The sequence below is a fragment of the Psammomys obesus genome, unplaced genomic scaffold, assembly GCF_907164565.1.
Source record: "Psammomys obesus unplaced genomic scaffold, mPsaObe1.curated_primary_1811, whole genome shotgun sequence".
Lineage (NCBI taxonomy): Eukaryota > Metazoa > Chordata > Mammalia > Rodentia > Muridae > Psammomys > Psammomys obesus.
The window spans coordinates 976,165-988,589 of NW_026590767.1; the positions used below are offsets into that span (position 1 = coordinate 976,165).

Here is a 12,425-nt window from a genome sequence, read left to right on the forward strand (position 1 = left end):
ACACAGCCTGGATCCCTCCCTGAGGGAGGGATCAGCTGTCTAAGGTCTGGCATGTGCCGTTGGGAAGAAGGTCTGCTTACCCTTTGTTGATGCCCGAGCTTTCCTCCCAAGGCCTACTTCCTACCTATTTCTGCTTGGGTCCCCGTCAGAGATCTAGCTCCCTGGGGCCAGGGGCCAACTTCTGCTCACAAAATCCTGGTGAGATCTTTCCTAAAATCCAGGAACGGTCCAAGCCCCCCAGAGACCACCCTACAAGTAAGTACAATCAGTAACTTCTACAGGCGATGGGAAGGCAAACCCAGGACAGAGCTGGCCTCAGGCTTGTGCTCACCACTCCCAGACCACCATTTATTTACACTTGAATTTTTGGCTGAGTCCTGAGGTCAAGGCTCTTGCTTCCACTTGCTGCCTAATGTGTGGGCAGGGATGCTGGGGAGCAGCTTTTCTCATCCACAGCACAGCAACCCAAAGCCTCCGGGAGGGGGTGTGAGGAAGTGGAGGGAGGATGACGAGGAGAGGAGAGATGGGGTCCCCAGATACTACATAGCACGGCACGAGAGGTGGGAGGTGTTTACTTTTGCTCTATGTCTGCGTCAGGGTTTCTGTATGCCGGTTTGGCACCCGCTGAGAGAAAGCGAAGATTGGGAGCAACCTCATGGGAACTTCCTAGAGTCAGGGGTGGGAAAAGAAAGAATCTGAGGTTAGTAAGGTGTAGGGAGGCCAGAAAGTGGGAAGGAAGAAGCGCTCCCAGGCAGAGCCAGAAGACGCCAGGGCTGTCCTGAGTGCGAGAGAATCCCCAAGGCGCCCATCTACTTCATGCTCACGTGCGGGCCTGTGAGCAAAGAGCAGAGAGCAAGAGCAGGAGTCGCCGGCTGGAGAGGAGGCGCGCCGCGGACGCCGGCCGGGCGTGCTGTCGGGCGCGGAGCCCAGGGGCGGACCAGTCGCTGGGAAGCCGTGCAGCGCGCTGGGAGGCGGCGGCGACGACAGCGGGGCTTCCCCCAGGCTTCCCTCCCGGGTCCTGGGCGCCGGGCGCAGGGGGCGAGCCCAGGACGCGGAAACAGGCGCCGAGCCCAAGTGAGCTGGGAGTCCCTAAGCGCCCCGGATCGGCGCAATCGCGAGCGGGTCCCGAAGAGGCAGCGCAGTGTCTGGGTGCCTGGGTGTCCGGGAGCCCGGAGCGCGAGGTTGGGGCTGAGCCCTCCCCGCCGCCCCCACCTCGTGCCCGCCTCCCGCCCCCGCCCGCGGCCTACAGCGCGCCTCCCTCACCACCCAGGCTCAGGCGAGCCGCTCGGGCCGAGCCTTGGGAGCCACGGACAGCGCCAGCTGCCGCTGCGGGAGCTACTCCGGCTGCACCATGCGGGAGCTCGCCATCGAGATCGGGGTGCGAGCCCTGCTCTTTGGGGTCTTCGTGTAAGTAGTGGTGCACCGCGGGCGGGGAGCCAAAGACCCAGCCTCTGGGAGCCCCAACTTTGTTTGCGCTGCTGCGTCCCGCCGGGGCCTGGGTTCGAGGGTCCCTCCTAGGTTGGTGCCTGGGATGTTCCCTGCGGGATCAAAAGAAACCCTCTCCCCCTTTTCTTGCGACCCCTGGGGTACAGTGACCCTAGCATGCCCGGCTGGATCTGGGACCTGCTTCCGTAGTAGCCTCTAGCCTGGAAGCAAGTCCAGCGTCTCCTAGCTCCTGGTGCCCCAAGTCTGAGCCTTTCACCAGCCCTGCACACCTGTCCCTGGGATTTTAGCTGCTCCTTAAGACCAGGGCTTGCAGCCTGGTCCATGCCCTAGGGAAGTTTCTCTCTCCCGTGATCTTTTGAAGCTAATGATGGCAGTTTTTGCTCTTGGCCCCATCTCCCGCCACTCCTGCTGTGCCCAGCATGGGGGTCAGCTTAGGTCTCCTTGGATGTCCCTGACTAGACAGTCCTACGAAGCATCTTCTCCTGAGAGGTGTCTATGTTACTTCTCTGGCTGGAAACTGTTGCCATGGAGGGCTGGGCAGGTCAGGAGCTGCAGCAAGCTGCAGGGCTGGGAACACCAGGAGCTCCTTTTACATGTGGGTGTCTTCTTGTGAGGGACAGCGGGAGGCCTTCAGGGATAGCACCGAAATGTTCAGGCTCCACTTGGGAATAGTCATTTCTGAAAAAGAAGGGAGCCTGGTGCAATTCCTTCTGAGATGTCTGTGCTTCCTCAGGCACCTGGGACTGCCTCTCACTGGTCCTAAGGCCCACCACAGAGAGCTTTCTCATCTCTCTAGTCTCTCCAGTTCAAACCCACCTAGTAGCCAGCCTTAAGTGCCTGTTACTAGGGCTGACACATCTGCACTTGAGCCTCAAGTAGTAGATTGGATTTTCTCTTTCCTACCCATGGCTGGCTGACACATTTTAAATATTAAAGTTGCACGGACTTTCTGGATTTGCTGGGGTCTTGGTGTGTGTGTGTGTGTGTGTGATCAAGACAAACAAGAGCCCCCCCCCCCCCGCCGTGAATTTCTGCCCCAATCATGGCAGGTTGGCAGGTGTGTAGTATCTGCGCCTCGGGGTATATGGATGGAAAGTAATGCTTTTAAAATTTTTATTTTATTTTATTTTGCGTGCATGCACACACATGTGTTTAAACTAGGGAATAAATTTGACCCGAGGATTCATTCATAGCATCGGAAAAGACTGGGAGCTCCCCAGATGCAGGCTACCCCTCCCCCTTCTGACTGAACACTAGTGTTATTCACTGGGAACAAGGAGCAGGAACTTCAGTTGGATCTTGGTGCATCTGAAAAACACCGAGCCCTTTCCCCTTCTCTCATCCCATCTCTCTACCTTTGGATTAAGCACCCCAAGGAGTGGCTGCTGGGTCATTGCATGGAGGCAGTTTCCGGCTGTCAGATAGGCGAAAACACCATTCAATTATTATGTGTTAAAATTGGTAGACACTAGTGCAGGGTAGAGTCTAGCATTGTGGTGGGAGGGGGAATGTCTGTGCACAAAAAAAAAAAAAAAAAAAAAAAGGCAGGAATAAAGTGAAACGTGCTTTTAGGCTCTCTGCTTTAATTGCATCCAGGAATATTTGTTTTGAAAGGATCTGTCCACATGCAAAATATTTATATGTTTTCACATTTCCCTTCAAACATTCTTCCAAACACTTATTAGATGTTTACAAATACAGAGCAGCTCGTGTAGTGAATTAGAAAACTTGGTAGATTTTGCTTGTGTGTGTGTTTATCTGTCCTCTAAGACTTTTATGTAGAAGAAAGGGTCTCCAAAGTCCCCTCCTGCGTTACTCGGTGGGGAATCTGCAGTCACCTGCCACCACAAGATACATATGGACATTGATTGCATTTTGGCAGGATTCTTGAGTTTCAAATGAAAGTGCGAATATTACCTACAAAGACAAGATTGGCTTGCAGGCAAGCTGGGGGTGGCAGTTTAGGCAGATAATAGCTTCTGGGAGAGCCTAGGAGGAGCAGGGACACAGATGACCCCTTGTTTCCTCAGATAAGCCTCTGGCACCTTGGCAGAGGCTAGCTTTGGCGAGGAAGTTCTCTCCTTCCTTTTGGCAGCACTGTGGTGAGTAGCAGACTGAGGGAAGATTCAGGGCCATGAAGATGGTGGTCTCCGCAGCCCAGGAACATTTGGGAAGTCCCTCCAGGCAAGCCGAATCCGGTCTGCCTGGTACGCCAAGGAGTGTACATGAGGTAGTTCATTCCCCATTTGATCTTGGCATAGCTGCCCCGTCTGTCTTCCAGAACAAGAGGAGTTTAAAACCAGAGAGGGCATCTCCCCTCTTTGTTACCTCGTGTTCGAGAGCAGTGGCTCTCAACCTTCCTAACGCTGCAGCCCTTTAATACAGTTCCTCATGTTGTGGCCCCCAACCATAAAATGTTTTGTTGCTACATTGTAACTGTAATTTTGCTACTGTTATGAATTGCAATGTAAGCACCTGGAATGCAGGATATGTGACCTCCTTGAAAGGGTCCTTACACCCTCAATGGGGTTGTGGCCCACAGGTTGAGAAATGCTGTTCTAGAGCATCTTCTCCTGGAGATGTACCTGCTCTCTGGTCACAGTTCCATGCCGGGAGAGAGGAGTGTCACCTCAGATGATTCGCAAACTACTCCCTGCGGGCTTTAAGTAGGGGCTAATGAAACGTGCTTTGGACCCATGTAAGCTCTCCCTTGCCTACTCTTGAGGAAAAGCCCTTTGCTGGTAAGTCAAGTCTGTGCCCAAGATTTGTGCACAGAGAGAGGATGGTCTGCAGACAATCTCATGCTCTGTGCCTTTGTGGCAGCCCTGCTTTAAGACTTAAACAAGCAAACAATAACAACAACAAAAGAACAGAAAACAGTAGCTACTGGGGTTGCATATCAACTTTAGCTTAACAGAGGGCAAGGTGTTTATGGGAACTCGGAACTTAAGAGTGCCATGTGCAGCTTTGAGGCTACAGTTACTGCTCTGATGTGGGCCTCAAGGTCTTTTGCAGGAATTGGGACAAATTGTCACCCTGACTGAGCAAGTGTTTCTACAAATGTCAGTAAGAGCTACACTTTGTTACCAGCTCTGAGCTCCTAGTCACCAGCCCTGGGTACCAGCTTTCCAGTAGCTTTTACTATTGTTGCCAATATGGGGATTCCCATTTGTTGAAAGAATGCTATGTGTGAGGTAGTAGGGAAGGCTATCACATCTTGGGGCCGGAGAGATGGCTCAGGGGTTAGGAGTACTTACTGTTTTTATAGAGGCCCCGAATTAATTCAGTGCCCAGGCCCCACATCGGGTGTCTCACAAACGCCTTTGCGTCATGTCTCTGCTGGCACCCGCACTCCCACAAGTACATACCATACCGAGGCGTACACAGCACCCATGACATTTGCAGGACTCCAGCCTGGGCTGGTTGTGGTAGCTTGTGCAAAATGCTCAGTTTACTGCAAAGGAGGGATAATTAACCCAGGGAGTGATGAGAAGGTGGGGATAGGTGCCAGGGAATGCTGCCCAGGGCTGATTGCTCACCTAAGCATCCAGTGCCAGGTGTGTGAGGCAGGCCTGGGCTCAAGGACATTCGTGCAGATGATAGGCACAATTTGGACAAGGAACAGCTTGCCAGGTGTGGCTGCAGACTGGGGGTTTTATGGACAAGGTGGGGTGTTTTCTGAGAGGAAATGAGCCTAGAATAAGAATGTAAGGAGGCCCTGTAGGCAGTGTGTGTGTGTGTGTGTGTGTGTGTGTGTGTGTGTGTCTGTGTCTATATGTAGGCCAGAGGACAATCTTAGGCTTTGTTCCTCAGGCACTGCTCACTTTTTATTTTATTTTTTTAACTGTGTCTCATACTAGCCTGGAACTTTCCAAATAGCCTAGGCTAGCTAGCTAGCAGTCTCTTCTCACTGCTGGGATTACAGGTGTGTGCCACTTTGCCCTGCTTTTGTTTGTTCGTTTTTCAACCTGGGTTCTGGAGATCAAACTCAGGACCTCATCCTTACAGACAGTGCCATCTCTGCAGCCTGGCTCTAAAGGTTTGAAGCAAAAAGCCAGCTGCTCAGATATTTGCCCAGTGGTGTTAAGGGACCATTGCATCGGTCACACAGGTCACACACACTTGGTAATAGTGTGTGGCTGTGCTTTACTGCAGAGCAGCGAAGTGCGTGAGTACCTCTCTTGTTTGCTCCCCCAGTGACCTGGCTATGAGCATGACTGACACCTTCTGAGCTGACTTCCGACGGGCATTTTCCTAGAAATCTGAGTGTGCCGCATCAGCGCAGAAGGGAGCTGCTTTCAAGGGTGCTCTGATGACCTTCTGTTGAGTTACCCACAGTTCAGTTCAGCTCTTCATAACCTCCAGATTGGCATAAAAGAAAGGCTGGTGTCTGTGTTTTGAGCAGACATTCTTTCCATCTGCTAGGGTTTAGGAACTTCTAACAAGTGGCATGGTCTCCTCTGCTTGAAGGTCTGCTCAGCTTCTTCTCTCCTTTCTTGGCCAAATGAAAAAAACAAAACAAAACAAACAAACAAACAAACAAACAAAAAACAACTACCCTCCCCAGCCCTGCTAAGGGATTAAATGAGGCCAGGCAAGGAGACCTAGCCCAAGGAGCACTGGGGTAGAGGCAGCATGAGGTTCCTTAGGGGAGAGCATGAAGCCAGCATACATTGTTTTCCAGTAGGACCATCAACCCAGCTGACATGGAGACTCATGGTAGCACAAGTGGACTCTAGGGCAGAATGTAGTTCTCTGCTGAGATGTTGGGGTTGGCTGGCTCCTGCAGCATTAGTCTACTCTGTGATAGCATGCCTGTTGTCGTTTATTTCCATTTGTAACAAGTTTCAAAGCATGTATTGGAGACAAAGAGGTATAACGGAAGACCATGGGCTTCAGAGCTGTAATGGTTCATGTTTGAATTTTTGCCCTGTCACTAATCAGCAAATTGCTTTGGATCTCTGAACTTCGGCTACTTCATATGAGAAGTGGAGATAATAGCTCACTGGATTTGATTAGAACAGGTGCTTTTAGCGCTAACAGTAGATGCGACTGTCTTCTCCCCTCGCTCTAATTAATCCTTATTACATATATGTAGTGTCTGTGAATGGCATTGTAGTAGAGTTGTTATGACTGTGTCCTTTAGCCTGAGATTGCCTGCGTTTCTATCCTGATTTGGCCCCTCAGAAGCTGTATGAGTCTTTGGGCACATTATTTAATAAGAATATATAGCTATATTCACAAATATCAGGCTTATGTTTATTAAGTGAGATAGTGTTTAGCTCATTGTAGGTATTCAGAAAAGCCTCTGTCATTATTGCCCTTTATTAAAATGAATCCATAATGTGGAGAGAAATTCTGTAGATGGCTAATAGTATTCTTACTGTAAATTATTTAGTATGGGATTTCTAGTAAAGAATAAACTCTTTTAAGTATGTTTCCAGGGATTCCTTTTAGCCTGCCCTGACTGTCAGTTTTCCCTAAGCTCAGTGAGCCCAGCCCTCAGCTTGCTCAGAGGCCTTGCTATCTGATGGGGCACTGAGCGCACCCTAGTGGCTTCTTAATGGGGACCTAACCTATGAGCCCTTTGTAACAGCAATCTCAAGACAGTGGCTCAGAAGTGCGGCCAGCGCAACTGCATCAGGCAATGTGCTAAAGAGGACAGTCTGTTCCTTCAGAGTCGTTGCGTCCAGTTACCCACACCCAGGAGTTTTCTCCGCCGAATACCCCTCAGCCTTCACCTGTGCACGTGACAGCCAGTGTCCCTGAACGTGTCTTCTTGTCCTGGAATGCATCCTTTTGATTGGCTGACGCACAGCGCTTCTGCTTGAAATATTACTGGCCACTGGAAAACGAGGTGGCTGTGCCCAGAATTCTCAGAGTCGATGGTACTTTCCCACAGGGAGATGATGAAAAGTGGCGATCAGTTTCAGTTCTGGTGGATAGAGTTATTTCAGTTAGTTGTAACGATGATGCCTTTTATGAGCCACACAGGGCTTATAAATGCTTGGCACTTCTATTTCTCTGGGATGGTGTTTGTAAATATAAAAATTACCTTTGTAATATTACTTCTTTAAAAAATGATCGCCTGGTGCCGTGTGTGGAGAAGCCACAAACCCTGTTTTTGGACAGCTCCTCTTGTTCAGCCAGGACCATGATGGGTTAGGGGACTTTGAGGTGCCAGGGTCTGAGTGAGAGGCTGCTGCAGGTAGATGCCTCAGGGGATCTTGGGGACAGTTTCATCACGGGAGGCTCTATAGAAGCCAGGGGCTGGTGTTACAGTCTCTACTGCAAACAGATGCAAGGAGGGCAGGGTCCGACTTGTGAGGGACATTTCGGTCTGTTTCCCAAAAGCTGGGACTCCGCTGCTCAATGCTGTTAGCTCCTTTCTGCCTTGCCAAAGGGTTTTAAAGGTATGTTTCCATTGAAATGGGAGTTTAAGCCATGGTTGGTATTGGACTGTTTTGACCTACAAAACTGGAAATTTCATTTAGTTCAATCCCAAAATAACATGCACAAAGAAAAATGTCCTATTCATAATCGTGCAGCTGCTCACAGCAGCCCCCGCCTGCCGAGCCTACTTCCACGGCACCCCTGACTTCTCTAACAGGAGTTTTTGACTCAATATGAATGGACACACAGCATGTGTGCTTCCATGTGACTTTTGTCTTGACACGTGACAATCCATTCCACATTGCCGTTAGCACGTGTTTGTTTTCACCACCTCAGTGCTATCTCCATGAGACTGAAACCCTGCTCAGTCACTTGTTGCTTGTTGTCAGTGGTTTTGACAATGAAGCACAGTCCTGTTGGGATTTTCGATGAATCTCTTTGTAGTTAGGGAGCTACACCTTGGTTGGGAGCACTGGTTTCTAACGAAGCGTTTGACTTTGTCCAGCAGGAACCCTGGAAGTGTGATCCACTTTGTATACCACATTACTTTCCCTCAGAGAGTTGCCCTAGAGCATCCTGTAGAAGGGTGAGCATCACAACACATTGTCACGTAGCTAAATCCTGGCTCTGTTAGGAATAAAGACGTGATCTCACCCATGGAGGGTGCTGTGAATGTGGGTTGATGTAATGTGTGATGGATGCCCAGGGCAGCATATGATTAGAGTTCGAGCTCACCTCTTCGTTCCCCTTGCTGTGTGACAAAACTCTTCCTGAGGAGGTGCAACACCCATGTCTACTTCCCCTCAGTAGATAGCCCATGGCAGACCAAAGTACAGAGACCACCGAAGTCCAGCTTGGTGGTTACTTACAGGAATGTGGCTGAGGGGTTAAGTACAGGAGAAGAAATGACCCAAGGAGAGCTGCATCTCCATGGCCCACCCCAGCAAGGGTGACAGCTCCCCTAATCTAAGAACCCCTCGGAGCACATTTCACCACCTGTAGGCAGCGCAACAGGTTGGACACCTCCTTTCCAGGTGGCTCAGGCGGTCTAAACCTCCTCCAGGCATCTCGGCTGGGTTTTGCTTTCTGTGGGGCGTTGATCTGATCTCAGAGTCTTCCTGGCTGCTCAGCTCCCTTATCTGAAGGGAAACCTCAGCTTCTATTGCTTACTCTGGCAGCGAGGGGTCTCATAAATCTGGCTAATTTCAGGGACTTCCCGAAGCTGTTTTGAGTGGTTCACCTTCCTGTTTGGTGAGCTTCTTACAATATGGAAATGTTTCAATATTGGAGCAAGCTGCTACACACACTCCCACTTCCCATCTTTCCTGTGACTGAGATGTGATGGAAGCCAGTGAAAGATGCCCCCAGTGTGGTGATAAAAGGAAGTGTTCATTACTCAGGACCACAGAAGGGAGCTGGTTTGTAGATCGAGTTCTCTTTAACGGGAAATAGTCATGTTGATTGCTACTGGTTAGAAAGCTTAGAAATGAAAGAAGTCACTGGGAAAATGTTGGTATGTGTGTACCTGTATATAACTTTTCACTGGTCTAATGTGTGTGTGGTGGCCACAGGAAGGGAAGGCGGTGGGGAAGAGCTTTAGTACCTACATGCCACTCACGGTGTATTAGATGACTGAGTCTTTGTAATCACTCAGGCAGGAAGTGATATTCTCATTTTACAGAGTGAAGAGTTTAATGCCTTTCATTTTAAGAGAGCTCTTACCAATCAATAAGAAAAGAGAAGTACCCCTTAGCAGAAAAATGGACAAGGGCTCTGAACAGAGATCTGATGAAAACACAAAGAACAAACTACCTTTCAGCATGTGACTTCTGTGGAAACACAAGATATGCCTTTGAAAACAACAAGATGACAGTCCGTGCAGACGAGTGCAGCGCTTTGGGAGCAGTGAGAAACATGAGCAGCCATTAAAGTTAGTTATTCCAGCTAACTATCTCTTGACCTGGAAGACATCTGAGAACTATTACAAAGTGGTAAGACAGACGACAGCAGTTCGCATGATAATGTTTTCATGTGATGATGTGATACATTCAATTTGTTGTTATAGCCATGATAGAATCTCCATTAAGACCCAAAATAACATTAACAGTGTTTTCTTTGGGCAGCGATGGGGTGTTCTAATAGGATTAGATGCTACTTTATAATCTAAATCATTTCATGGTGAAGATGTATGATTTTTATGCATAACCAATAATCAATGTGGATGTCTCCTGTTACAGAACACACACACAGAACACAGTGTTCTATTGCTGTGAAGAACCCTCGTAAGGCAACTTTTGTAAAGAAACTCTTTAATTGGGACTGCCTTAAAGTTTCAGAGAGTCCATCATCAGCATGGTGGGAAGCATGGTGGGAAGCATGGTGGCATGCAGGCAGACATGATGCTAGAGAAGGAGCTGGGAGTTCTACCTCTGATCCAGCAGAGGAAGAGAGAGACACACTGGGACTTGATTTGGCTTTTGCAACATCAAAGACCACCCCCAGTGACACACTTCCTCCAGCAAGGCCACTTTACTTAATTCTTTCAAACAGTGTCACTCCCTATGAGCCTAAGTGGACCATTTTTATTCTAACCACCACGTTCCACTCCCTGGACCCGTAAGCTTGTAGCCATATCATAATGCAAAATATATTCAGTCCAATTTCAAAAGTCCCCACAGTCTATTACAGTCTCAACACTGTTTAAAAGTCCAAAGTTTAAAGTCTCCTCTGAGACTCCGAGACTCAAGGCAACCTCTTAACTGTAAACCCCTGTGAAATTAAAATAAAATAAAATAAAACAGATCACATATTTTTTTGCACATTTTTTATTTAACTTTTATTAATTACACTTTATTTATTTTGTATCCCCCCCATAAGCCCCTCCCTCCTCCCCTCCCAGTCCCACCCTCCCCCCTCCTTTCTGCATGCATGCCCCTCCCCATGTCCACTGATTGGGGAGGTCCTCCTCTCCTTCTTTCTGATCTTAGTCTATCAGTTCTCATCAGAAGTGGCTGCATTGTCAGGGTTCTAGGTTATCTCCATGAATAGTCCTTGGTTGGAGTATGAGTCTCTGGGAAGTTCCCTGTGTTCAAATTTTCTTGTTCTGTTGCTCTCCTTGTGGAGTTCCCGTCCTCTCCATCTCTTACTATTTCCCACTTCTTACATAAAATTCCATTCACTCTGCCATAAAATGGCGCAGAGTATATGTTGCCATTCCAAAAGTGAGCATAGAAAGGAAATGCTGGGCCAAAACAAGTCTGAAAGCCAGCAGGGCAGACTCCAAACTCTGCATCCTCATGTTTGATGTCAAAGCACTTCCGATCTCCAACATGCAGCTTGGTTGGCTGAAACACACGTTTCTCTCTTGGATGGATTCCATACCTAGTCTGTAGTGTTCCATGGCAGGTATTCCATGGCTCTGGCATCTTGCATACCTTGGAGTCTCCAATAAAATCTAGACTTCCCCTTCATAGCCACATGCATTCGCTTCTCTGGGACTCCATGCAGGGACAACCCTGACACATGCCAGGCCTCAGCGGCTTTCCTTAGGCATGGAGGGAGATTCTGCAATCCCTTTCTTGTACTCTTAACTCTAAAGCCAGGACTGTGGCCAAATGCTAAGTTCTGCTGCTTCCTGGGGCTGGAATATGGCTCCCTAGTTCCATTATATTTATACCAGCTTTCTGTTATTAATGGTTTCCTTCTTTGCTTAAACTTTCCTTTACTTCCTCTCTACAACTTGGAAGCTTAGCTGGGTGACATCTTGTCTTGAGGTCATCACTACCTTTATTTCATTTAGCATCAGGTTTTTCTTTAAACTATTTATTTCCTTGACCATTGGACTTAGTTCCATTATGCTTCCTAGTGCTCCTTTTCTTCTCAAACTGTACATTTTGTATTTTTTTTTCATGCTCAGTTTGCTTCTTTCCTTTTTTTTATAGGTCTGCATAAGAATAGCCTCTAATAACCGCAGGACAGAGTTAATATGGGTTGTCTGGAAATCTCCTCTGCCAAAGCTGTTAATTCACAACTCTTCAATCTAGCCTAAAATGGATTTTTTTTTACAATGGCAGAAAACAAAATATTGTCAAAATATTACAAGAACAATTTCTAGGGTACTTACGAATATTCTTCTTTGAAACCTCTTGAGCCAGGTTATCATAATTAATTTACATTGCTCTCAGCACCACTGTCTTCCAGGATCCTACTAGTGTGATCTATAAAGCCCAGCTTAAAGTGTTCAAGCAACATGGTCAGTCCTGTAATAGCAATACCCTGCTCCTTGGTACCAACTTGTTAGTTACTGTTTATTTCTGTGAAGTGTTTATTTCGTGGCCAAGGCAACTTTTATAAACAAACAAAAAACATTTAATTGGGGCTCACTTACAGTTTCAGAGGTTTAGTTCATTATCAGCACAGCAGGCAGCATGGTGGCATGCAGGCAGACATGATACTGAGAAGAAGCTGAGAGTTCTATATCAGGATTCACAGGCAGCAGGGAGAGAGAGAGAGAGAGAGAGAGAGAGAGACAGAGACAGAGACAGAGACAGAGACAGAGACACAGAGAGAACCACTTGGGCCTGGCT

The 12,425-nt window shown here is 48.2% G+C and overlaps 1 protein-coding gene across 2 annotated transcripts in view; it reads left to right on the plus strand.

Annotated features, from left to right (window-relative positions):
- Positions 1–1,214: 1,214 nt before the first annotated feature.
- The window catches only part of Plpp4 (phospholipid phosphatase 4), a 130,116-nt gene continuing 118,905 nt past the window's right edge, over positions 1,215–12,425 (plus strand). For both annotated transcript variants that reach the window (XM_055608897.1, XM_055608898.1), the window contains exon 1: positions 1,215–1,407. In XM_055608897.1, coding sequence (XP_055464872.1) covers positions 1,352–1,407 — 56 coding nt within the window. In that variant the 5' untranslated portion in view covers positions 1,215–1,351. The remainder of the gene's footprint in view (positions 1,408–12,425) is intronic.